We start from the raw sequence: 26,459 nt of genomic DNA on the forward strand, positions 1-26,459 counted from the left end.
AGTCAGCGCTGCTAAACAAACCCCATCCCCTCCCCTCCGGGAATATTAGCCCTTGGGGGGGGGGGGGGGATGTTGGTGGTAGTTGGTTGGCTGGGCACGGGGGCTTTGGGCAGACTGGGGAATAGCAGGGGGAACCAGCAGTCTTCCCCCTATCACAGCAAATTGGAACTTTGTTGGATGGTAAAAATACGTATTTCCCAGGGTGGCCCTTTCACATTCACTGTTTTACTTAAACACATTTAGTGCCAGAGACATCTCTTCCTCTAGGACAGGAGAGAGGCGGGTCAGACTGGGTCTGTTCTCCGCAGGGCTTCATTTGTAATGCAGGAGGTGCTGGGGTGCAAGCAAGGTTTTTACATTCATAACAGACGCAGCAAGCCCAGAGCTGCCAGGGCTCAGCCCCGGCACAGATGAAGCACTGGTGCCCGGGGATGCTCAGATAGCAAGTGGGACAAATTGGGACAGGGGTTGGGGGAAGGGCATTCTGTGGCGAGATGGAAACCCTGGCACACGTCTACCTAGAGCTGGCTAGCTTGCAGCCTCTGTTTTGGTACTTCAGGGCCTCCTGAGGGATTACTTTACTAGGGCTCCATCTGGGGGCCAGAACCCCTATTACTTATTCAATTGTTCCGTGCTCTACTGGGCTGTATATTGGCCTTTGCTGAATAAACCCCATAGTCTTATTGGTATTGCCCCTCACCTCTGTCCCCTCTTTTTTTGCATCATCTTAAAATTAGCGTGTACGCTCCTTGGGGAAGGGGTCACCTCACACACTCTGGGGTACTGTTAAAATAGTAACCAAGCCAGCTGAGGATCGCTGCTCTCCACCATATAACAGCACTCCGAGGTAGAGAGAACCAGTAGGGTCAAGGACCAGATATGACTTGAGGCCTCCCAGCACAGCAGGGCTGTTTGGAATTCCCCCAGGACTGGTTTGAGAAGTCGATAATTAGTTTGGAGCTGGGGACATAGGCCAGAAGTTTCCACTGGGCCCCAGGTCTGTCTCCTCCAATAGTAGGGAGAAACAAGCCAGAATGTGGTGCAGAGAGAAGATTTCCGGGCCAGGCTCAGAGGTTGCTGTGCCAGACCCAGACTGTCTCACCCATTGCCTGATCTGCTCTGCTCTGCTCTCCCCTCTATAGCAGTTTGGGAAGCCCAGATGGCTTTAAAAGCACCTGCATGCTGTGGGTGCCTCTAGAGGTGAGCCCATGTGCCCTAGAGCCATGGGAGGGCATTGGGGCATGCAGGTGCCTATTGTCCAAGACTGGCTCATTTTCCTGCCCTCATGGTGGAGGTCTGGAAAGATCCCTCAAGTCCCGCTGGCCCTAGGAAGGGGGTGGGCGTGGGGCAATCTGGGGGGCCAGGACTAGATCTACCAGGGAGATTCTAGTGTTTAGTAATACTTGAAATGGACTGGAGTGACCAACATCAAGGCACTGTCATTGTAAATGAAGGAGGAGGAAAAGAACTCTGCACAGCTAGGGGAAGTTGCCAGAGGGTAGTTTAACCCTCTCATGCCAACCCTCCCCTTACTGATGGTATTTTGCCCTGATGCCAGGCTTGCCTAGTTTAATGCTGCTCTGCTCATTTTAGATTTGCCCCTGGAGGTGGGGGGGGGGGGGGAGGGAAACAAAAAACCCAAACAACTTCCAGTGGCAATTGTAGATCTTCCCTCTCCCCAGCACCATGGTAGAGGTACCCTGGGTAGCAGGATGGACCACTTGGGAGCAGAGTGAATCCCCATCACTCGAGAGAGCAGGTGTGTGTGGGGGGAGGGGTGGAAGAGTGTTGTCACTGAGACAGGGTAATTGGTGGTCCTGAGTCTCCTAGATGGAGTGTCATGTCTCTACTCAAGGAATATAGATTTAGGGAGGGAGATGGGATCGTCCTGCCCTTGAAACAGGCAGTTTCTGACAAAGGGGACAGCAAGTTCTGGAGCCTAAAGAGCTGGTGGCATGTTTGTGGAGATGTGGCGGGGAGGTAAAGAGAAGGATTCTTTGCTCTGAAGCACCTTGGCAGTTCTGGGTCTGAAGAATGAAGAACTGCCTGAGCAGATGAGACCAGTGGGTCCATCCAGTCCAGTATCCTGGCTGGAACGCTGGCACATACCTGATGCTTCAGAGGAAGGTGCAAGAACCCCCAAGTGGACAGCCATGGAATAACCTGCCCTACGTCAGATTTACACAAATCAGTTTCCGAGTGAGAGAGAAATGGCTCATGGTGGTTTGGGGGACCTGTTGGATCATATTAAAGTTCTGTATTAAAATCACAAATGAGTTTGATTCCCCATAGTTTAAACTCCAGGGTATTACTAATTAACAGGTCTCTTGATTTTTGGTACTGTTTCTCTCCCTCTGTGTGAAACTTGCAAGCTGCTAATTGCGTTAGTACGTTCTAAGACAGAGTCTGTTCTCAAAGCAATTCACACAGAGACTCAAAAGCAATACTCTGTAACAACAGAAATAGCACTCAGACTTCCCACCCTTTTGTTGTATTAACAATTGTGATTAAAATAGAGATAGAGGATGTATGTGGATGGATGCTTGGTGTAGATAACAATGATCAGGGAGGTGCCAGCCTAAGAATCCAGTGTCCATCCGCTGAAGAAGGCGTCAAGTGGAAATAACCAGAGGACCCCCAGAGGGCAGACTGGAATCCACCCAACAGCCTCAAGAATGGGAGAACCAAAGAACAAGATAACATGTAGCAGCACGGAGCCCTCAGGAAAGTGCCATCTGCTGATTGATTCAGCAACAGCGTAATGAAGCAATTCCCATAGACTGGCATAGGAAGAAATTCCTATAAAAATGGACTCTAGAATGTGAGAACTTTGGGGTCTGATTCTGCAAACCAACTTCCAGGAGCATCAGACAAGGCCCTGCTCCCTCCTCATGTCCAGGCCACCTGGCCAGTGGCTTGGCATAAGCAACTCTAAGGCTAATAACTATAACAACCTTGCAGAACCTCTGTGTGTGTGTATGAATGAATGTGTGAATAAATATGAGATTGAATGGAATGTTATAGCCATAACTGCTTACTATGATTCTTTCTGTTTTCACAATAAATGTGGTATTTTGCCTTTTCCTCTTTAATAAGATCCTGCTGGTTTTTATTTTATTGGTATAACAGACCTACCTGGACTCTGCAGTGTGGTTTACACACATACAAACTATTATTTTCTAAGCACTAGTTTGTTTAAAAGATCATCCTGTGCCTTCACCTTAGCTCTGTACCCTCCACGCCCAAGTGGTGCCAGGAGAAACTCTTGCACCTAGCGGAGAGCTAACAATGGAGGGCTGTTAAACCCTAATGATCAGTTCAAATGGAAGCACCTGTGGACTAAGAGCTGGCTATTGCCAGGGGAAACTAGATTTCCAAGTCTGCCCCCAGAGGGGTGGTGACCAAGCAACAGATCACCTGATGGGCGGGGCTGATGCTGACTCGGGGTGGTAGGGTGTCACCTGGCAAAGGAGGCTGGAAGTCTGGCAAAGGATGTAAAAGGGGTAAACAACAAGGGTGATGTCACGGTAGGGGTCTACTACAGACCGACCCGGGAAGAAGAGGTGCATGGGGCTTTTTTTAAAACAAAATCATCCAAAGCACAGGACTTGGTGGTGATGGGGGACTTCAACTACTTAGACATCTGTTGGGAAAACAACTCAGCAGTGCACAGATTATCCAGCAAGTTTTTGTAATGTATTGAAGACAATTTTTTATTTCAGAAGGTGGAGAAAGCTACTATGGGAGAAGCTGTTCTAGATTTGATTTTGACAAACAGGGAGGAACTGGTTGAGAATTTGAAAGTGGAAGGCAGCTTGGGTGAAAGTGATTGTGAAATGGTAGAGTTCATGATCCTAAGGAATGGTAGGAGGGAAAACCACACAAGACAATGGATTTCAAGAAGGCAGACTTCAGCAAACTTGGGGAGTTGGTAGGTAAGATCCCATGGGAAGTAAGTCTAAGGGGAAAAACAATTGAAGACATTTGGCAGTTTTTCAAAGAGACATTAAGGGCACAAGAGGAAACTATTCCACTACATAGGAAAGATTGGCAGTATGGCAAGAGACCACCCTGGCTTAACCGGGAGATCTTTAATTACCTTAAAAAAAAAAATCCTACAAAAAGTGGAAACTAGGTCAAATTACAAAGGATGAATGTAAACAAACACAAGTATGTAGGGACAAAACTAGAAAGGCCAAGGCACAAAATGAGACCAAACTAGCAGGAGACATAAATGGTAACAAGAAAGCATTCTACAAATACATTAGAAGCAAGCGGAAGACCAAAGACAGGGTAGGACCGTTCCTCAATGAAGGGGGAAAAAACAATAATGCAAAATGTGGAAGTGGCAGAGGTGCTTAATGACTTGTTTCAGTTTTCACCAAGAAGGTTGGTGGTGATTGGATGTCTAACGTAGTGGACTACTAGTGAAAATGAGGTAGGATCAGAAGAGGCTAAAATAGGGAAACAAGTTAAAAATTACTTAGACAAATTAGATGTCTTCAGGTCATCAGGACCTGATGAAATGCATCCTAGAATACTCAAAGAACTGACTGGGGAGATATCCGAGCCATTAGTGATTATTTTTGAAATAAGTCATTGAAGACAGGAGAGATTCCAGACGACTGGATAAGGGGAAGTTAGTGTCTATAAAAAGGGAAATAAGGACAACCCAGGGAATTAGAGACCACTCAGCTTAACTTCTGTACCTGGAAAGATACTGGAGCAGTTTGCAAACATCTATAAGGTGATAAGTAACAGTCAGCATGGATTTGTCAAGAACAAATCCTGTCAAACCAAACTGATAGCCTTCTTTGACAGGATAACAAGCCTTGTGGATGGGGGGCGGGGGGGGGGGGGGGGGAAGAAGTGGTAGACTTAAGAGGTAGGCTCAAGGCTACCAGTTCAGAGGATCCGACAGAGAGTTTCCAAAGGAACAGCCTGCTGTTTGTCAGCGTGCTCTGTAGGGAGTTGAGATTCCAGTAAGTGTCTCAAGTCCTCGTGACAAGACAAAGACTGCCTGAAGGAGAAAGCTAAAAGGGACTATGCTTATTCCTAGCTACATAGTTTTCAGCACAGTTCTGCAGTATTCCCAGGCCTGAGTACCTTTGAAGAAGTTTGAATAGGGCTGTGTGTCATAAGCAGGATCTGGGGAGAGAAGCTTTTAGCAAGATATCTTACTAGCCCACTGAGCGCATCACAGAATCTCAGAGTTGACTTCTTACTGTACAGCCAAAACATTCAACCGAGTAGCAGAGCTAACCGCCAGCCATTTCCAAAACGGCACTAAGGAAATGAACCCTGCTTTGTTATAGTCTATGTAGGATTTTATACCAAGCACATTACCATAGTATCTGAGCATCTTCCAGTCATGCATTAAGCAGAGTGACTAGCATCTCATGTGTTTGCTCTCCTTCCCCTCAGGGGAGAAGTGTGTGCAGGGGAATGCGTTGTTGTTGTTTTTTTAAGAGTATACACAGTGCTGTATTTGGTATTGGTAGAGAAAGTCAGGTCAAAAACTCCTTGGCCTTAGGGTGGAAAAATTTGTGATAGACCTTGGATCCTGTGGCAGTTCATTCCACAGGTTAGGATCACTTTCCAAGAAAGCGGTCAGTTCTTTAAAAAGGCTACTTGTGCCCATGGAACTAGAAAGGGAGGTTAATTCAGATGGTCATTCAGAAGCCAACTCAGAGTGTAGTTAAGACAGCCATTAAACAGGTCTGAAATTGACACTGGTTTCATTTTCTCTTCCTATATCACAGAAGCCTGCCTGCTTTTCAGAGAATCAGTAGCAGGTTAGCATGTCAGAGAGAGTTTGGCACAGGAAAAGTATCCCTTCCTTGCTTTGTGGATTATACACTCTAGCCCTAGTGGACTCAAGGGTGGGACTATTAGATCAAGAATTTGTACAGAAGTCTTTCAACAGCAAGCTTTACCCATTCTTAAGCTATGATAGTATTTAAAGCCTCCAGAGAACTTGCAGTATTAGCTAATGATCACTGCATGTTTGTAGAGAACAGTTAACTGAGCCCAGAAATCAAACATTGCTTCAATATACCCCTGAAGAGCATTTTGGTTACTTCTACCTCAGGATCCTTATCAAGGACTTTAGCTACTTTGCTTTCAGGTAGCTATTTGGTTGCAGTGCTCAGAGCTAAAACTCTGCAGACCCAGAGTTTTAGATTTGCTACCTGAAGCTGCTGGAGTAATTTTAACATGAACACTAACAAGACCACAGACTTGTTTAAAGCTACAAGTCCTCCTCTGAAGGAGCCATGTCAGTGAAAGTAACAGATTTTCTTATCGCATTCAAGTTGCCTGCTCCCTTACAGTGAATATTTTAAGAGGTTTCATTTCTGCTGCCTTAGTATGCAGATTCTAGCTACTGTTTCCTAGAGACCCTCACAAAAATAAAGAGTTGCATTTCATGAACCTCTCCTAATTAGCAGTTTATGCAAGAGAAAAGAGCACCAACTTGCAATCCTTGCTCACTTGATACAAGCCACTGTAAGAATGAATTTTTGCTCCTAACATTCAGCAGGGATTAGGTCAGAAAGAGAGATGGAGTTTAGGGACATTCATTCAGAAAAACCAGTAATCTAGTATGCCTTGCTCTTCAGTTCTATACCTGGCTCTAGTTTCTAACTAATCTCAATATTAGTTTACTTCATTAACATTTGCTGCTCCTCCTTTTCAAAACTTCCCTTCTCTCAGCACCAACACTCTTCCCCAACCAGCCCTTCACCAAACACTAGCAATATCTACTACTTTAGCAATCAATCTGCAAATGCCCTCCCCCCGCCTTCCCACTACTTATAGATCCAGGGAGGCACTTAATTGCAATCACCTGTGCTAATTCTGGCTGGCAAGCAGGACACATCCTTCTATAAAACAGCTGATTAGAACTGAATCCCACCTGGGAGTACGTTTGGATTTCCCTTCTCCTCCATCCCTCTTCTGCAGTTGTCTTACTGAGCCATAGAAAAATTGTGGTCGTTTTAAGTTACATATCAGATTCAGAGCAGTTTTGGATGATTGACAAGGGATTTCTACAGCAAGCTGGTTAGTGTACTATGATCTGAAGATACCTAGGTGTTGTATGCATGCTCAGTGGTATTATTGTTAACCGGTGTTTGTTTCTAACAGGGGCCCTGGTGTCTCTTTAATTCTTTACAAAATGCTATTAAAAACAGTGTAGAAAAGTTTTTCTTTCTGCTTTCTCTGTGAGGGGTATTTTAGCAAGGAAGAAAGACCCAGCCTTTCAAAGGTATTTAGGCTTCCAACTTCTGTTGAAATCAGTGGGCCTTACGGATCTAGATTTCAATTGGAGTTAGGTGCCTAAATACCTCTGAGGATCTGGGCTAAACAATTAAAGTCCCGCTCACGCATGTGCTGAGTGATATGCCCGAGCATAGCCTCATTGCACCTGACGGGGCTGCCCACATGAATGAAGTTAAACACATGCAGGATGGGGGCGAAGTAAGGTGTCTGACCCGCCTGTGTGCACAGAAGCTCCTTGCAGGCGTGGGGCCCAACTGACTATACAGAGGAGCAATGAAAAGGATTGTATGAAGCACTGCCAAAGTAAACAGCTGACAAAAGAAAAAGGGGAGGAATCTGTTGCTAACTTCTTCCAAAAAGAAAAGGAGTACTTGTGGCACCTTAGAGACTAACCAATTTATTTGAGCATGAGCTTTCGTGAGCCACAGCTCACTTCATCAGATGTTTACCGTGGAAACTGCAGCAGACTTTATATACACACAGAAATCATGAAACAATACCTCCTCCCACCCCACTGTCCTGCTGGTAATAGCTTATCTAAAGTGATCAACAGGTGGGCCATTTCCAGCACAAATCCAGGTTTTCTCACCCTCCACCCCCCCACACAAATTCACTCTCCTGCTGGTGCTAGCCCATCCAAAGTGACAACTCTTTACATAATCAAGTCGGGCTATTTCCTGCATAGATCAAGGTTTTCTCACATCCCCCCCACCCCCATACACACACAAACTCACTCTCCTGCTGGTAATAGCTCATCTAAACTGACCACTCTCCAGGTTTAAATCCAAGTTAAACCAGAACATCTGGGGGGGGGGGGGGGTAGGAAAAAACAAGAGGAAACAGGCTACCTTGCATAATGACTTAGCCACTCCCAGTCTCTATTTAAGCCTAAATTAATAGTATCCAATTTGCAAATGAATTCCAATTCAGCAGTTTCTCGCTGGAGTCTGGATTTGAAGTTTTTTTGTTTTAAGATAGCGACCTTCATGTCTGTGATTGCGTGACCAGAGAGATTGAAGTGTTCTCCGACTGGTTTATGAATGTTATAATTCTTGACATCTGATTTGTGTCCATTTATTCTTTTACGTAGAGACTGTCCAGTTTGACCAATGTACATGGCAGAGGGGCATTGCTGGCACATGATGGCATATATCACATTGGTGGATGTGCAGGTGAACACCATCACAGGGCCTAATAACATCAGCCACACTATCAGAGGCTCGTTCACCTGCACATCCACCAATGTGATATATGCCATCATGTGCCAGCAATGCCCCTCTGCCATGTACATTGGTCAAACTGGACAGTCTCTACGTAAAAGAATAAATGGACACAAATCAGATGTCAAGAATTATAACATTCATAAACCAGTCGGAGAACACTTCAATCTCTCTGGTCACGCAATCACAGACATGAAGGTTGCTATCTTAAAACAAAAAAACTTCAAATCCAGACTCCAGCGAGAAACTGCTGAATTGGAATTCATTTGCAAATTGGATACTATTAATTTAGGCTTAAATAGAGACTGGGAGTGGCTAAGTCATTATGCAAGGTAGCCTGTTTCCTCTTGTTTTTTCCTACCCCCCCCCCCCCCCCCAGATGTTCTGGTTTAACTTGGATTTAAACCTGGAGAGTGGTCAGTTTAGATGAGCTATTACCAGCAGGAGAGTGAGTTTGTGTGTGTATGGGGGTGGGGGGGGATGTGAGAAAACCTTGATCTATGCAGGAAATAGCCCGACTTGATTATGTAAAGAGTTGTCACTTTGGATGGGCTAGCACCAGCAGGAGAGTGAATTTGTGTGGGGGGGTGGAGGGTGAGAAAACCTGGATTTGTGCTGGAAATGGCCCACCTGTTGATCACTTTAGATAAGCTATTACCAGCAGGACAGTGGGGTGGGAGGAGGTATTGTTTCATGATTTCTGTGTGTATATAAAGTCTGCTGCAGTTTCCACGGTAAACATCTGATGAAGTGAGCTGTGGCTCACGAAAGCTCATGCTCAAATAAATTGGTTAGTCTCTAAGGTGCCACAAGTACTCCTTTTCTTTTTGCGAATACAGACTAACACGGCTGTTCCTCTGAAACCTAACTTCTTCCAGTTATTATAGGCCTGGATCCTACTGTTAGGTCCCAGGGGTCCCCCTGTGTGGATCTGACTATAGTGGGGGGCACTGTCACCTTGGGGGTGATTCCAATATGATTGCTTTGAGCTCTGGGAAGGAAGGGGCTACAGAAGTGCAAAACATTTGTTGTTCTACAATGATTTCAAACTTGTGGCCCTGGTTCGGGAAAGCACATGTGGGTAGTGTTTTCCTGCTTCTGCTGGAACTTCCTTCCTCCTGCTGCTCTCCCCAGGCAGCCAGCAGGTGGAGATAGGCAGTGAGGGCTGAGCCTTGCCTTGCTGTTTGCTCTCTGAACCCGGCAGAGGAGCAGGAAGTGGAGGCAGAGTCAGCCTTGGGGAGCTGAGCTGGGGATCTGAGCTGTCTGGGGCATGGTGCGCGCAGGTGAGCAAGCGGTGTCTCCCTGGGGTTCACCAGTGGCGGGTCAGAGGGGGTCTGTTCTCCGCAGGGCTTCATTTGTCATGCAGGAGGTGCCGGGGGGGCAAGCAAGGCTTTTACCTTCATAACTGATGCAGCGAGCCCAGAGGTGCCGGGGCTCAGCCCTGGCACAGATTAAGCGCTGGTGCCCGGGCATGCTCCGATAGCAAGTGGGACAGATTGGGACAGGGCTTGGGGGAGGGGCAATAGGTGCCTATATAAGACAAAGCCCCGAATATCAGGAGCGGCCCGCTCAAAGCGGGACCTCTGGCCCCTCTGCGCTCGGGGCTGAGCTTGCGGGCGGATGGTCGCTCCGCAGCTGTTGCGGGGCTGAGCTGGTTCCCGTCCCCTTTCGCTGTGGGGCTGATCCGCCCTTGGGGCGGGGGGTGCCGGGTTGGCTAGCCCTGCCAGAGCCCCGTAACGCAGCCGCTTACTCCAGGTCCGCACTGGAGACAGAGGTGCGAACGGTGAGAGCCGTGCGTGTCGGGGGAGTGGCTGGAACGGGAATGGGGTGATGCCGTGTTCAGAATCGTGTTCGGCTGGGTGCTCCTGCAAGGGCTCTCGGTGCACCAGGCTCTTCTGGGATTCTTTATTATTTGTGTGACTGTAGTGCCTAGGAGCCCTGCTCATGGCATGCTGGTTTCCCTGCAGTCCTACACATTAGGAGTAAGGTTCCCTAGGGCTGGTTGTTTCCCTGCAGCCAGGCCTGAGGTCCCCCTGCAGTCACAAGGGTCTGGCCATCGCCTGGCAAACAGCTGGGAGGTGTTGTGCGTGCGTGTTCCTCGCTAGCAATGGCAGAGCCGGGCGCAGGCTTTCTGATTTCTACCCTGCCAAACTCCCGGCCACCGCTGTGTTCAAGCAAAGATGCTGGGACCAGCGCAAAGGGCTTGGAGACCTCTCTTGGAAAGATGGAGCAGGGACTGGCTTTTCATTGTGTGCGTCCAGTGCCTAGCCCAATAGATCCCTCATGACAGCCTCTAGGTGCTGGCACGAGACGCGCAATAAATAATAATTATGCATGAACCTGTGAGTGACCTGAGGATCCAGGCCCCGCTGTGATCTAGAGGCAGGCTACACAGATTCCGTCCATCCCCGATCCCGAGAGACGGCCCCTGGTGTGCGGTGCAGCATGGCGAGCCCTGCAATGGTCATCGCTCGCAGTGCTGGCCGCGGGACTTGGCCGTGGCTTTGTTCGTTGAGCTGGGCCGCTGCAACCAAGAAGCAGGGGGTGGTACGGAGAGTGAAGGGCAATGGCGTTTCCGTGTCCCCGGAATAACAGACCAGCCCTCTTCTCTTGCGCAGGGTGCAGGACTGCGTGGCGCTCGGCCTCCCCACATGTCGATCCTGTCCCCATCCCTTCAGGGGCTGTCACAGGGACATGGTGATACTCCGAGCAGGCCTCTGCCCCGGCCTCACGGCAGAGATGATCCAGCTTCTGAAAGCCAACAGCATTGCAACAGGTAACTGGGCAGCCCGGGGGCTCAACAGTAGGGTCTCCCCCACCTGGACTTCTGGGCGAACCCCAGGGAGTAGTCAGAGGAGGGCACAGAGCTCTTTTGCCCGCTGGCCTGTGTTGCGGGGCTGTGTTCCCGCACCAACGGGTGAGGACTGGCTGGGAGCTCAGTATTGCGCTCAAGGAGCATTCCCAGATCCTCCTGCTGGACTCTGTTCTCTCGCTGGAGCAGAGTAGGGAGGGAGATGGGGCTCATGCCTTCCTCAGCAGTGACGGGGGGCATGTGACTGAAGCCCCAGCCCGTTAAGGCAGCCAGACATCCGGAGCTGTGTCTGTCTCCTCTCTGTATCGGAGGTTATGTCTGCGCTGCAGTCCGTGCTGTGAATGCAGCATAGCCGTGACCTAGCCGGCTTGAATAACAATAGCAGTAACGCTATGGCAGCGGCCATGCGAGAACATACGCGGGGTCCCAAGCGGGTGCGTACAGTGTGCCGTGGCTTCCTTGCCACAGTTCTCTGAGCTCGCGAGCTCAGGGGCGTCTGCGCGTGCCGCAGTCACACATCCTATTCCCAGGGACACGCACCCCGAGGCTTTGGCGTCGTGTCCAGCACCGCAGCGTTTTGGCACTTGGCACGCCTTGTAGATTGGATGTCACGCGTTGTCTGCTGGGCCTCTCCAGGCTCTGCGGGGGCACTGTCATGCTGCACTTAGGCGCTGTCTGCTATTCCCACGCCACTCTGCCAACGCATTTGGATCCTGCCGGGTTGCGCTCCCTGCCGTTGCAGCCCCGCGCGTCTCCTGAGCAGCTAACGCCGACGGTGCAGTGGGTTTGCTCAGCCCCAAAGGCCGTTCACTTTTTACCCTGTGTTCCTTTAGAAGCCCAGGAGTGAACGTGTCTCAGATGAGCCCTGTGACCTCTTCAGTGAGTGCTCCTTTGATTCACCGCTGCTCAGGGAGTCCTGCTAGCCATTGGGCTGAGCTCAGTTAACGCAGCTCGGTGTCTGTGTGTGTGTAGGTGTGTACAGCTACATGTTATGTCTTCTGGCCCAGGGAGGACATGGCAGAATAGCCTCCCGCTGTGTTGTGTCTAAGGAGTTCCCTGGCATTTCAGGGCTGTTACATTTTGGCCTCCAGCTGCTCATCTCTGAATGTTACTTGCAGTGGTGGACCTTGTCTCCTCGGACCTGGAGGAAGTTGCCCGGAAGTGCTCCCTGTCCTACAAGGTGAGAAGAGATTCCTTGGTGTTGATCTTTAATCTGGGAGCTAAAGCTGTAGCCTGCCGGAGAGAGCCATGTTTAGCCAAATGCTTTGATGTGGGTCGTCTGTCTGCAGAGACCTCACCTTAATGCATGAGTGGGCTAACAGTGCATCACCCACTCCAGTCAGTCTGTCTGCTGGGAGCTGTAGATCTGACCCGATGTTCCTTAGGGCCTTCCGTCTATCTGCAAAAGCTCCTTCTGTGGGGAAGTCGTCATTCTTTGTACTGAGGTAGTCCCCTAGCAGCCCCAGTCACGGACCACAACCCATTATACTAGGTACCGTACAAACCAGAACAAGGACAGTCTGTGCCACAAAGCTCTCTCCGAATTCTTCAGTGTCCCATTTGGGGATGGCCGTCTGTTCCCACAGGCCCTGGTCGCCGTGAGACGTGTGTTGCTGGCACAGTTTTCAGCTTTTCCTGTCAACGGGGCGGATCTCTACGAGGAACTCAAGAGCTCCACAGCCATCCTGTCCACAGGGAGTGAGAGGTGAGGACGTCGCATGCGAAGGGGAGCGGGGCAAGGGTTAAAGCTGAAGGGTTCATCCCTTCCCCAGCCAGAAGCCAGGTTGGATTTTAAGCTTCAACCTGGAGACAGCTCGAGCCGCTTGGCTGAGATCTGAGCTGACGCGGTATCTGTCAGGGATTCCCTCCCAGCAGGGGCTGAGCTGGGGACCTTGTGCATCTGGAATCAGCGGGGCTGCCTCTTGAGAGGAGAGAGATTCAGCTTTGCTGGTCCACAGCATTAGCATGTTAGCACCGGGCACCTATTTCAAGCCACCAGCCTACACTCCTGCAATTGAACCTTGCTCTGACCCCTCCGCCAAATGTATTAATCTCCCCATGCACTTGCACAGCTGCTGCATCGGTGCCGGAGAGTTTTATCCCATTCGGTTGCAGAACGTTATCAGCATTTGCCCAGGTGGCGATTTGAGCCATTAAGGATGGTTACTGCTTCCAGAACAGCATTGAGTCGTGATGGCCCTGAGCGTGAGGACCAGGCATAGAAATTAACCGTTCGATACTGGGTATCAACCACTCCGCCTTTCTCTGTCCCTACTGCTTGTAATAATCGAGTGCGACCCCTCAGAGAAGCCCACCTGTTGCCTTCATGCTCCAGAGCTTCCCCATTCCCTGTTCAGACTCTGTTCCTACCCCTGCCCTGCTGTCGTTTGCCCTCCCTCGCCAGAAGCGGAAAGGGGAGCGAGGGGAAGGTCGGGGGAGAGTCTGTGGGGATGTGAATGTGCTGGCTGAGTACATCTGAGACACAGATACCCAGAGGTTTCTGATTTCCAGCCTTCATTAGCTCAGTATAGTTGATTCTCGTTGTTGTTGTGGTGTGTTTCTCCTTTAGCTTGGACAAGCTGCTGGACTCTGGCCTGTACACTGGGGAAGTGACCGAGCTCACAGGAGCACCTGGCAGTGGCAAGACACAGGTGGGCCGTTCTGTGCCTAACAGAGCAGATGTTATAATGCCTCCCCCTGCCCCAGTTATTTAAGGTGGCAGCTCCCTACACCCCGTCACCTGTGGCACATTCGGCATCCACAGGGAAGAGGGAGCTCGGGCCTCATTCGTTATTCCACCTTTCATTGTTTGATGGTTGATACTGTGCTCACTGGTGCTAACTGGGGGATATTTACAACAATTGACCAATAAACAGCTGTTGCCGGCGAGAATCCAGACTCATCCTATCCCCTGTGGCCACTGATCTTCTTCAGCTACTAGCCCAAAGAAAGAGACGCGTTAAACTGACTCATCTTGCACCATGTCTGAAACTTAGGGCTGTGAACCAGGCTTTACCTAGAGCACATGGCAGTAGCCCGGATGGAGTCAAAGGCCTGGATCTGTTTGGTGAGGCCTGCGTCAATCTCCCGACCAGCAGAGGTGAAGGGCCCTGGGGGCTCCGCTGTCCGGTCGCTGCGTCATAGTGGTTTGCAGACAGCGAGCCCGCTCCTTAGCTTGGCTCAGGTGTAATGTGCTGGGGTTCAGTATGAAAACAAGCCCCTCCGCTAGGAAGGATGGCTGGAATGGGGTGAGATCCATCCACACGCTCTCCCTCCTAGGTGTGCCTCAGCATAGCCGTGAGCTCGTCCCACGACCTCAAGCAGAATGTCCTCTACGTCGACTCCACGGGCGGGTTCACGGCCTCTCGCCTGCTCCAGCTGGCTCAGACCAGGACGGGGGATGAGGAGGAGCAGGTCAGTGTGGCTGCATCACTGACTTGGTGCTGGGAGCAGTTGGAGAGCCACAGAGTTAGTGACTCCTCGGCTGGTGTCGCTGACAGCGGCGTGCCCCAGAACCCAGAAATCCAATTTTCCCTCTTATAGACTTTCAGGCAGTTCCATGCTCCAGCCTTTTGTCTTCTTGGGCTTCTCCTGGCTCCCTCTATGAGCCCCAAACCTTCTTTTCCTGGCTCAGTGGAAGCTCTGGGTGCCCAGCACCTCTTGAGAATCAGGCCACCTATTCAGGTCCCTTGTTATAGATTTAAGCTGCCAAACTGGCCTTAATCATTCTGTGCCTCAGTTTTTCCACCTGTAAAATGGGGATAATGGCACTGCTACACGGGGGCAGTGGGCAGGGATGAGGACCCTTGAATTAAAGATGCTTGTAGATGTGTTGGCTGAGAATGCTGGGCACCAGGTTCTAACGTATTGTAGCCACCCGGACTTTGAAAGGTTTTGTTTTGGGTTTGGACGTTGGTGCGGTTTATGGAGAGGGTAAAGGCCGGGTCTGAATGAGCTGTCTCTGCGTGATGTTTCTACTCTCCTCTCCCTGCAGGTGGAGGCTCTGCAGAGGATTCAGGTGGCCCGGGTGTTCGACGTCTATAAAATGCTGGATGTGTTACAGGAGCTGCGGTGCAGCATGTCCCAGGAGGTGGGGCTCTGGCTTTCTCGCTGTGATTTGTGTAAAGATCCACCCAGTCCGAGCGGTGGCCTGATCCTGGGAAGCCAGGGGGCTGCTCGCATGAATCCGAGTGTGCAGGATGGGGCGGACTGTTCTGCTGACATCAGGATTTCCAGGCTTCTTCAGGACTCCAATCTATTCATCCTGCCCCAGAGCTGCTGGTGACCACGCATCCCGTGCTGGCACAAGCTTTACCGGTGCCACTCTGCGTGTGTTGCCCTCACACTTTGCTCTGGGCTTTGCTCCCTAGGTCCTGAGCTCCTCGGGGCCGGTGAAGGTGCTGGTGGTTGACTCCGTCTCAGCTGTGATTTGCCCGCTCCTCGGAGGCAGGCAGGCGGAGGGTGAGTGAGGGGCACCGTGGAGCGAGCATGGTTTGAGGATTCGAAACTGGATCTCTGCAGCAAGGAAACACTGCAGCTGCCCATGGTGTGGACAGACAATTCCAGTGTTTTTCTTCTGGATCTCGCTAATTACCTGCAACATTTCCAGCTGGTATTCTGGGCTATCGATGATCCCCAGTATAGTCTGATCCCTGAGCCCCCATGGGATGGGGAGGGGAAAATTTTCTAGAGGACAAGTGTGCACACTGGTCACCATCACAATTAGGGCTGCATGGCAGTCTCAGCAGAGAGGCAAAGGGTTGAATGGGTCATGGACAGTCATGTGGCCTAGTGGGGGAAGGCATCGTGGCCTAGTGAATATAGCACTCAACTGGGACTCAGGAGTTTTATTCCCGGCTCTCCAACTGGTTTATGGGATGACCGTGCATCAGTTGCTTCCCTTTTCTGTGCCTCAGTTTCCCCATCTGTAAAATGGGGATAATACTACTGACCTCCTTTGTAAAGCACTTTGAGATCTATGGATGAGAAGCACCGTAGAAGAGCTAGGTGGCGATATTATTCTAGCACTGGTCCCCCTGGCTCAGGGGGGGTGCCCGTTAATGGGGTGTGTGGTGGGGCTGGAGGAGGGAAAGATAGAACTGCTGCTGCCTATGGTAGATTTGCTCCCTGGTTATGAGAAATATCCAGGGACTGACAAATATGCACGTATCAACTGCACTAAGTTCCCATATTATATCGGGGTCACCTGCCTGAGTGGGATTGCGGAGGACTGAGGAAACTGCTCCTGATCCATCCTCTCAGGAGAGGGTCCTAGGTCTCTAAGAAACTGCCGATGGAAGCCGGCCCTGAAATACCATTGTATCGTCTTCCACAGGCTTGGCCCTCATGATGCAGCTGGCCAGGGAACTGAAGACGCTCGCCAGAGAACTTAACGTGGCTGTGGTGGTGAGTTCGTTGGCCTTTGCCTTGCTCTTCCTGGGCTGGAAGCAGGGGATCCGGAGTTGAAAAGAATTTGGGGGCAGAGGAGTATGACAGAGGTGACTCTGTTCAAAGCTGGACAGGAGCAGGCAACGGGACTCCTGCCACTCTGCAAGCATCCGTGGCCGGGGACTGTTCTCTGAACTGCAGCTCCACTTCCACAACCACCATGTAACCGCATGGTGAGAACAGAGCGGAGCAAGCGGTGGCTTTTAGTAACTCTGCCAACAAGCTAGTTCTACTCATTGATCCAGGAGGAGTTCAGGACGGGTAGATGACGGGACTGTTTGCATTGCTCTCTGATGCAACAACTGATGTAGATTCCTATGTAATCTAGGTGTCTGGCTAGTTACCAGAGTGGCCCTTGAGCCAGTTGTCTTTGGGTAGGTACAGGGCATTACAGCATTTATAAATGGATGGTGACTAGAAAGGCCCCTGTGCTCTGTCCTCCTTTGGTTCTGGGGCTGAGCGTTCGCACTGAGGGTTTGACTCCTCGGAGGAGTGCTGTGACCCTGATCAGTGTGCCGAATGGAGAGGTCCTGGCAGAGAAAAATCATGAATAGTCAATATACTGGAGCAGGCATTAAAATGTATTGGGAGAGTCCAGCTTTGCTGTTGCTCTGATCACCTATAAAGCAGCAAGCAAAGAAGCAGAGGGGGAAGAAAATCACAGATTCAAGGTTAAACTCACCACCTGGAGGGACTGCAGTCCCCAGGAATGAGGGAGTCTGCTATACGTTGGCCTCTCCTTGCTTCATTGCCAGTCTGGGGCCAGCATTCGTTTTAAGCCAACGCACAGATCTTATTGCAGCAGTTTGTGTAACCCATGCAAGCGCGCTGTGGCCTTTTGTCTCCCTCTAATGGCTAGACCGTGTTTTGTGAGTTGAATCCTTTTGAGCTAAGAGACCTGGTGCTTTAGCTCAAGTAGTAGAGGTTCATGCTTCTAAAACATAAAGTGGTGGCCAGGCAGGGATTTGGACTGTGGTGGACTGGAGAATTGCCTGCTTGGGGAAGCTTGTCCAGTACTGCTTGAGCTAAAAGATAAGCTTGGCAGCAGTAACGTATTTGTAAACCTGTATACATGGCATAGCCACTGGAGAGGCACAGAGAGCCACACCATGTTATATTTCGAAGGGCACAGGGCTTAATTTGTACCAGGGGTGAGCCCCGGCACCTCTAGGCTTGGCAGTTCATAGCCCTGGCACCTCTAGGCCTCCCGCATCAGTTATTAAAGTAAAAAAAACTTGCTTGAGCCCCGGCACCTCTTTCATTACAAATTAAGCACTGGACGGGCAGCATGGCCAGTCATGACAAGGAGGAAAGGAACAAAAACCAGTGGAAGCAGCTGATTGCATCCATTCGCTCCCTCATCATCAAGAAAGGGATAGATAATAAGACAGAAAATATCATACTGCCTCTATAAATCCATGGTACTCCACACCTTGAATACTGTGCGCAGGTGTGGTCACCCCATTTTGAAAAAGATATATTGGAATTGGAAAAGGTTGAGAAAAGGGCAACAAAAATGATGAGGGGTATAGAACAGCTTCTGTATGAGGAGAGATTAATAAGACTGGGACTTTTCAGCTTGGAAAAGAGGTGACCACGGGGGGATATGATTGAGGTCTATAAAATCATGAATGGTATAGCGACAGTAAATCCGGAAGTGATATTTACTCCTTCTCATAACACAAGAACAAGGGGCCCCCAAATGAAATTAATAGGTATCAGGTTTAAAACAAACACAAGAAAGTATTTTTTCACGCAACGCACTGTCAGCCTCTGGAAGTCCTTGCCAGAGGGTGTTGTGAAGGCCAAAACTATGATGGGGTTCAAAAGGGAGCTAGATAGCCATTGATGGACCCATCTTCTACTAATCTATTAGCCAGGATGGGCCGGAGTGGTGTCCCTAGCCTCTGTTTGCCAGAAGCTGGGATTGCATGACAGGGGATGGATCACTTGATGATAACCGATCTGTTCATTCCCTTTGGGGCACCTGGCATTGGCCACTGTCAGAGGAGAGGATGCTGGGTTTGATGGACCTTTGGTCTGACCCAGTATGGCCGTTCTTATGTTCTTACGTTCTAAGTGTCTAAGTTTTCATTGCAAGAAGTAGCCATTATTGCTGATAACTGGCTGGAAATGATAAGCTGGTTTGTTGCATTCCAGGTGACTAACCACGTGACGAGAGATGGCAGCAGTGGTCACCTGAAACCAGCCCTAGGTCGCTCCTGGAGTTTTGTGCCCAGCACCCGGGTGCTGTTAGAGAGCAGAGAAGGCACTTGGGGAAAAGCTAGCACCCGTCGCATTGCTTCCTTAACAAAATCGCCCCGGCAGGTGAGACTTTCCGGAGAGCCCATCTGGGAGTGGTGAGGATGGCCGTGGAGAAGGTGGCTTGGAGTTAAGTCAGAGATAGGATGCCAGGCAAGGACTGAGTCCTTAGGGAAGTAATGCAAGAACTCTGGCTTCATTCAGGAGTCACCGGCAGGACGCTGTGATGGGCTTTGGGGACTTGAAGAAAATACAACCAAGCTATAAACTGTGGAAGTGCATGTATTTTCCCCCCCTGCTTCTAAATGGCCCATTTTATAATTCCAGACATACTAAATCAGTTGTTCCATTTCTAATTTGGGTCACACTGACTCAGTTGTTCCATCGAAACACTCCTGACTACGCATGGTCATTAAAGATCCCATATACCTACTTGCAAGAAGAACATTGGCTCAGATGTCCTGGTCAGTTACTAACATGGGTGACTATATCATATTGTTCTCACTGCAGCTTCCCATTAGATACTATGGGCCAAGCCCTAAGATGGTGTAAACCCGTGTAACTCCATTGAAGTCACTGGATCTATGCTGATTTATACCACCTGAAGATCTAGCCCTATATTCTGTTTCCCTTCCTGAGCCAAATTGTTGTCAAGTGTATTTGTATTGCAATAGTATCCAGAAGCCCAAATCAAAATCAGAGCCATATTGTACTGGACACTAAATAAAATAGTTAGAGACGATCCCTGTCCCCAAAGAGCTTACAGTGTAACACTGATACTAGGTACGGATGTGCCCTTAATTATGGACTCTTAGGGCTTATCTACATGTGGACATAGAGGAAAGTTAATCTGAATTAACTAAATGTGTGAATTTGAAATGGATTAGTTAAACCACATTAAAGCCCTGTGTGTATTTACTTTTGGAAGTGAATTAAAATAAACTGACTTAAAGCCACTTAATTCTGAACGAATGTGTTCACACCGGGATTTAATAGTTTCACTAATCCAGTTCAAATTCATACCTTCAATTAATTCGGATTAACTTTCCTGGATGCCTCGGTATAGACAAGCCCTTCGATAATGTGAGCTTAATTTCCTCTTGGCTTCCCTTACAGCCAACTGGGATTGAGGTGGAGCTGGACATCGGAAGCTGTGGGGTATTGGATGAGAGCCCAGCCGCTTCCGGAGCGGGATGCTGATGGAGAGTGAAAAGTGAACAGCAGATTTACTGTGGGCAGTAATATTAGCTGCAAAGGTGAAGACTGCAGAGCCATCCCAGGAGAGATGCTTGGAGTCCCAGAAGAAAGGACTGTAGAAACTGGGCTGTTTCCTATTGTCCCCGCCAGTTAAGGAACTCCCTCATCCTGGACAAGAGAGGTTTGGGCTTCAAGGAGAGCTCGGAGGAATGCGTCTGAGTCGGACAAGCGCGGTGTGTGGCTGTACCACTCTTCTGGAGTGCGTTAAAACCACAGGCCCTTTCCTGGGGGTTTTGTGGATTGTCAGGGGAACCTTTGTCTCAGGGTGTCGTGAGGTGAAAGGGAATTTTGCTGAATTCTTTGCTGGGTAAACACCAGACTGTTGGTAACGTGGCTTTTTATAGCTGCCTGATCCCAGAACCTCCAGCCCTCTGGTGAGGGTCCCTGGGAGGCCTCAATAAAGAATACCATCAAGACCTTCAGGAGCTGGAATTCCATCTACTGTAGCAGCCATTAGTTTTAGTCCTGTTCTACCTCTAAAGGGTCATCACTACAGCAGCCTTCAGGCCTGGGTCCCGCTCTGCTTATTCTGTCGCAGCACGAGGGTGGACACAGGCTGCTGAAGAGAAACCACAAGAGAAGTTCTCAGAGCTTTTTATGGTCACATTTTTGCTACCCAGATTGTCGGTGGGAGTATTGGTATTTTGGTATATTGCTGGAAAAAGGTATAAGTATCTTGGGCCAGATCCTTAGCTGGTGCAAACTGGGTGTTGCTCCTGACTGACAGCAGTAGCAGATCTGGTCCTGTGTTTACGCACTTCTTGGCTGATGTATTTGATACCGCTTTCTGTATTCCTTTGACTCATTTTTAAAAAAATTATTATTATAAGGAATATTTTGCGTGGAAAACAGGAACTTTGTTTTAATGAGGTTATTCTAGACCAGCTGCTGCGCCTGCAAATGATCACGATTTCAGGTGAGGACAGATGGACTCTAAGGCCTGGCCTGAACTCAGGGAACAGTACAAAAAAACACACACCCCCCGATTTAGCTGAATCAGTGTTTGCACCGGTGAGAACATTAGTGTAGACAAGGCTCTGGTCTCTGGATCCATTTTTACCATCACGTTGATTAGACTTGCTTTTCGCTAATGCTGCGATGTAAACCGGTCCAGCTTCTTTCTATACCATGGCTCCCATTCCTGCTGGCACTGCTCTAGCCAAACTGGTGTTTGACTCAGGAAGGAGTTTTTGTAAATTTCCCCAGAGTACAAATGGACTTACGGTCTATTTTCTATTTTCGTCTGCAGGCAAATGTCCCTGGTAATGAAAGGAGCAAAGAAACACACAAAAGGGATCTGAGATTTCGGTCTAATTGCCCTAAATTGCATGTTTTTCAGAATTTCCCAGGAGGCAGCAGCAGGTCTGGGTTTTGCTACCATTGGATTTTGTTTGTCACCTGTGTGTTGCTACAGTGCTTGTGAGAACCCAAGATCTCTGTTCTCTCAGGGATATAATTTAACAAGAAGGTGTACAACACCTTCCATTAACTCAGCCAACCAACAATGTAATGCGTATGCATTGCTGTGTGAGAACAATAAGCACAATAGCTAAGTCAACATGGTAGTCTAGGAAAGTAGCAAAGAACCATGTGACCAGATATAAATAAAATAGGTTTAACATCATTGGAAGCCATTTGTAATTATTATTTGTATTGATCCGGCACCAGTACCCGTGCTATGCGAACCCAAAAAGACAACCCCTGTCCCACACAGCTTGCAAACTGACTTTTGTCTTACAATCTTACTTTTCTGTGCAAATAGTTGTCATGCGTGTCTGGTGGAGATACCGGGGGCCGAATTCTCTGCTGCTGCAGATTGGCCCAGCTCCCTTAAAGTCACTATCAAATTTGACCTGTTATGTCTTTTGTACCAGCTGTGTTTACACACCGGTTTATAAACCTTTCAGGTAAACTCCTATCTGTCATTATTACTTTTTCCATTTAGTTTGGGAGTCCGAGGTGGAGTACAAATTGGGGGAGGTGGAGTAGGAAAGAGAAATTATATAAAAATTTCCAGATGCTGTCACAGATCCATAGAGGTGAAGACTAGAAGGGACTATTAGATCATAGAGTCTGACCTCAACCTTACGTAACCTGCATTTAGCCAGAGATTTTTAAAGCTACCTAAGCAATTTGAATGGCCATTGGGCATGCGGAGCCCTAAGGTGGCTTTGAAAGCCTCAGCATTAAACCTGCCTGCAACTTTAACCTTGCCTTAACGACATTTTGTGTGTGTTCTCTTCTGCGTACTTTGTGAGTCTTCTGGAAAATGTGTGCACTGAATCCGAGGAGTGTCCAAGTCATTAGGGCAGAGATGGAAACGTCTCCAGAGGCAAAAAAACAATTTGTTTCTGGGCAATTGCTGTGCTCTCTAGTCACCACAAGTGCCAGTCAGAGGAAAGCTTCAGAGGTGAGATAGGAAGAAGTGCAGTGACTTGGTGGAAGGGAAGGAGGAGGGGAGAGAACTCTAGCTAGCTGGACCAAGGTCCGTGAAAGAAGAAACTGGAGAGCGTGGACTGTGGGGAATGAGTGGGTTGGGAAGTAGGGGATGTGTGGTGGGAGATAGGGGGAGAACAGAGGGCTGGACATGAGGAGCTCTATGAAAGACCGCCTCCAAATGTCAGGGTGGCTATTTTGAGTGGGTGGGAAGTAGGCAGAGAGGCAAGGGGAGATTGGAAGAGTTCTGTCCTTCCTTTCCTGTCTCCTTCTTCCAAAGGCCCTAAGCCCTGTTGCAATAGTTTGATTTCACAGCTTCCCCACACTATGGATGACTGTAGTGACTCATCTCATGCCCCCAACTGGGGCAGAACATATGCAAATATTCAGAAGCAAGGAAATGAAGAAGAAACTCGAAGCAACTGCTTGTTCTCAGAGTATGTTTCACAATCATGGAGCTGTGATGCAAAAGGTTTGGAGGAAATTGCTAAGCAGAGAAGGCTTAAACTGCATAAAGCCGAGCTATACTGCTACAAGCTATCAATCCTTACGCTTCAGGGAATAAGCTGCTCACCAGAAGGGGTCAGGAAGAAATGTCCTTCCTGGATCAGCGTGCAGAGCCGATTTGGTGTTTTATGCCTTCCTCTGAAGCAACAGAGAGAGGCTGCTGCTGACAGCAGAATACTGGACTAGACAGACCATCGCTTAGAGTGGGGCAGTTCCTGCCTTCTTGGTGTTGGCTGTGAGGTAAATAACGGGGGCGAGTTTCATGACAGAGATAATGTCCTGAGTCTTCTGGCTGCATTTCAAGCACTTTGAACAGGTAAAGTGTGATGTAAGTGGCATGTATTGTTTTATCAGTGATGTTATGGTTATAGGGTCTTGCCTTCAGCTGAAAGGTAGGGGTCAGTGCAAGAGGCAGGATCTTGGATTCAGCAGCCAGAGCTGTGTGGCAAAGCATGACTTCCAACCAAAGTTGACTTTCCCTACATTTATAATGAAATCATGGTTGAACATGGCTTGTGTCCTAAATATCATGAGAATCTGGCTAATCATCTTGGTGCCCACACCCAGCTCTCCTCTAATGCAAGCTATGCAGTGTGTTCCTTGTACAGAGGGAGATAAGGCACCTTAGATAGTTTTCCAAATGCAGGAGATGAAATTGAAAACAGAGTGAAAAATGCATTCTGAGACATCCCTATGAACTGAAACAAAATCTGATGGGAGCTGCTATGACTGGAGGCTGCTAGGGCAAACAAGATGGTCAAATATCTCATAGAAGTGAGATTATCTTGTATGTACTTGACAGTACCTTTCTGCAGGGAGGACTCAATAGCACTCCACCACTGTGATATGTGCATGCAGCTGCAAGTTAGTGGAAAAGCGCAAAGTGGCCAGGCATTTTTAATATGCACCCAGAGCAGACATGATCTCACTCTTTGCCCCCAAAAAGCCAGAAACAGTAATCGCAGTGGAACTCAATGCATCAAAGAGAAGAAAGAGCACCTGTGACTCTGGCCAGGATCTGAACCCCCAGCAGGGCTGGTCTTGGGTTCAGATTTATTCCCCCAGTTGAGTCCCATGCAGGGATTCAAACCCTAAGCCAGCTCTTGCTTGGGGTAAATGTTTGAACCCAGATCCCTGTCCCACGGGTCAGGGGCGTCAGATTTTAGACCCAGGCCCTGCTTCACGGGATGATGTTGGAACCTGGACTCTGCCTGGGGGCATTCAGCTTTGATCCTGAAACAGGGCCCTGCCCAGGGTTATGAAGCTCCAGCTAGGTCGGGCCTGGGGATTTGCTCTTGGAGTCCAAGGGTGGGATTTACAAGGTGAGGGGACCCTGGCACCAGGCTCTGTAGTGGGGTGAGGCTAGGGTGACCAGATGTTCCAATATTAGGGGCTTTATTTTATATAAGCAACTCTACCCCACTCCCTGAAAGAATTCCTGATTTTTCACACTTGCTAGCTAGGTGAGGGGACCCGCCCCTGCCTCGGGCGGGATTCGAACCCTCTTTCCCAGGGACTAGTTATTTCCGCCCTCATGATCTAAGCACCACTCCCGGCCTGAGTGGCGCTGCCCCCGCCTCCCCACCAGCGGTCGCTGTGGCGGCGCCGGCCGGCAGGGCCGAGAGGCCGCTCTAGCCCTCCTCTCGCTGGCTTCCACCGCTCTGGCCCACGTCTCTTTGGCTGGCGGCGCCGGGGTGGGGAGTTGTCATAGCGCCGCCGCCGCGCGGTTCGGAGGGGGAGGTTCGATGCAGGCGCCAGCGCCCTTCCCCTCCCCTCCCCCTCCCCCCGCCCTCGCCGGAGGGGACGGCCCGGGCCGGGTGATACCAGAGACACCCCCTCCCGGGAGCGAGGGGCAGAGCAGGTGAGGGGGACGGGGGGTGGGAGAGAGGTGGGGGGGGGCTGCCCGGGGTTTTGGGTGGGCGGGAGAGGTGGGGGGGCTGCCCGGGGTTGGGGGAGGCAGGAGGGGCGGGGGTCAGGAGAGAGGTGGGGGGGCTGCCCGGGATTGGGGGAGGCAGGAGAGAGGAGGGGGGGTTGCCCAGGGTTTTGGGGGGGGGCGGGAGAGGGGCTGCCCGGGGTTGGGGGGCAGGAGAGGTGGGGGGGCTGCCCGGGGTTGGGGAAGGCAGGAGAGGTGGGGGGGCTGCCCGGGGTTGGGGAAGGCAGGAGGGGCGGGGGTCAGGAGAGAGGTGGGGGGGCTTCCCGGGGTTGGGGGGCAGGAGAGAGGAGGGGGGACAGGTGGGGGGGCTGCCTGGGGTTGGGGAGGCGGGAGAGAGGTGGGGGGGCTTCCCGGGGTTGGGGGGCAGGAGAGAGGAGGGGGGACAGGTGGGGGGGCTGCCTGGGGTTGGGGGGGCGGGAGAGAGGTGGGGGGGCTGCCTGGGGTTGGGGGGGCGGGAGAGAGGTGGGGGGGCTGCCTGGGGTTGGGGGGGCGGGAGAGAGGTGGGGGGGCTGCCCAGGGTTTTGGGGGGAGCAGGAGGGAGGGAGGGATGGGCTGCCCGGGGTTGGGGGGGCAGGAGAGAGGCACGGGGCAGGAGAAGGGGGGGATGCCCAGGGTTTGGGGGGGCAGGAGAGAGGCAGTGAGGCTGCCCGGGGTTTTGGGGGGAGCAGGAGAGAGGGATGGGCTGCCTGTGGTTGGGGGGGCAGGAGAGAGGTGGGGGGGGCTGCCCGGGGTTGGGGGAGGCAGAAGGGGCGGGGGTCAGGAGAGAGGCGGAGGGGCTGCCTGGGGTTGGGGGGCAGGAGAGAGGTGGGGGGGCTGCCTGGGTTGGGGGGGCTGTCCCGGGGGGGTAGGAGAGAGGTGTGTGGGGGAGGTGTTGGGGGGTCATTGGGCTTTGTTCTCTCTTGGGCAGGGGGTGAGGCGAAGGGGGCTGTATTGCTGCGGAGGGGTTGGAGAAGGGTTGGAGAGCCCCTTAACAAAGTCTTGTGGGTAAAGCCTGAGCTTGTGGGGACTGGGAGTTCGGAGCTGCTGTATTTCTAACCCTCGCTGCAGTGTGCTGGCAAGTAAGTCCCCTTCCCTCTCTGTGTGCCTCGCTTTCCCCATTTGTCCAACGGCCACAGTGACACTGAACCCCCTGGCAGAGGGTTTTGAGGCTCAGTTAGCTACTATGTGTAAATGCTGCCAGACAGTGGAGTGCTGTGGAAGTGTCCAGTGTTGTTATTTTGCCTAAACTGTTTGCTGTCATGTGCATTTTATCATGTCCAAAGTCCTTGCTCATTTGGTACAATGCCAATGGCACCAGGATGCT

The 26,459-nt window shown here is 50.4% G+C and overlaps 3 protein-coding genes across 6 annotated transcripts in view; 2 read left to right on the forward strand and 1 right to left on the reverse strand.

Annotated features, from left to right (window-relative positions):
• The window catches only part of UNC45B (unc-45 myosin chaperone B), a 70,943-nt gene that overhangs the window by 43,019 nt on the left and 1,465 nt on the right, over positions 1-26,459 (reverse strand). The gene's annotated exons all lie outside the window — the stretch shown is intronic.
• RAD51D (RAD51 paralog D) lies at positions 9,695-22,196 on the forward strand. 2 transcript variants are annotated; one of them, XM_048824287.2, is made up of 11 exons: positions 9,695-9,784; positions 11,120-11,277; positions 12,432-12,493; positions 12,900-13,018; positions 13,883-13,964; positions 14,593-14,727; positions 15,308-15,403; positions 15,684-15,774; positions 16,649-16,719; positions 18,922-19,089; positions 20,140-22,196. In XM_048824287.2, exons 2-11 carry the CDS (start codon positions 11,196-11,198, stop codon positions 20,221-20,223), a joined length of 990 nt encoding a protein of 329 aa, XP_048680244.2. In that variant the 5' UTR covers positions 9,695-9,784; positions 11,120-11,195; the 3' UTR covers positions 20,224-22,196. The 2 variants fall into 2 exon arrangements, with proteins under 2 accessions (XP_048680244.2, XP_048680245.2); XM_048824288.2 differs by lacking the exon at positions 9,695-9,784 and having other exon boundaries at positions 11,130-11,277; positions 12,382-12,493.
• The window catches only part of RFFL (ring finger and FYVE like domain containing E3 ubiquitin protein ligase), a 52,594-nt gene continuing 51,059 nt past the window's right edge, over positions 24,925-26,459 (forward strand). The window contains exon 1 of one of the 3 annotated variants that reach the window (XM_048824280.2): positions 24,925-25,084. The gene's annotated coding sequence lies outside the window, so the exon portion shown is untranslated. Of the gene's footprint in view, positions 25,085-26,082; positions 26,215-26,459 lie in introns of those variants that run through there. The other 2 variants (XM_048824281.2, XM_048824282.2) reach the window with 2 other exon arrangements.

Source organism: Caretta caretta, chromosome 17 (assembly GCF_965140235.1).
Source record: "Caretta caretta isolate rCarCar2 chromosome 17, rCarCar1.hap1, whole genome shotgun sequence".
Lineage (NCBI taxonomy): Eukaryota > Metazoa > Chordata > Testudines > Cheloniidae > Caretta > Caretta caretta.

Bases quoted from the DNA above. Each gene is read 5' to 3' on its own strand.
- RAD51D (XM_048824287.2), top strand. From the start codon at position 11,196: ATGGTGATACTCCGAGCAGGCCTCTGCCCCGGCCTCACGGCAGAGATG. The intron at 12,494-12,899 runs GTGAGAAGAGAT...CTGTTCCCACAG, and splicing joins AGTGCTCCCTGTCCTACAAG to GCCCTGGTCGCCGTGAGACG. The intron at 16,720-18,921 runs GTGAGTTCGTTG...GTTGCATTCCAG, and splicing joins AACTTAACGTGGCTGTGGTG to GTGACTAACCACGTGACGAG.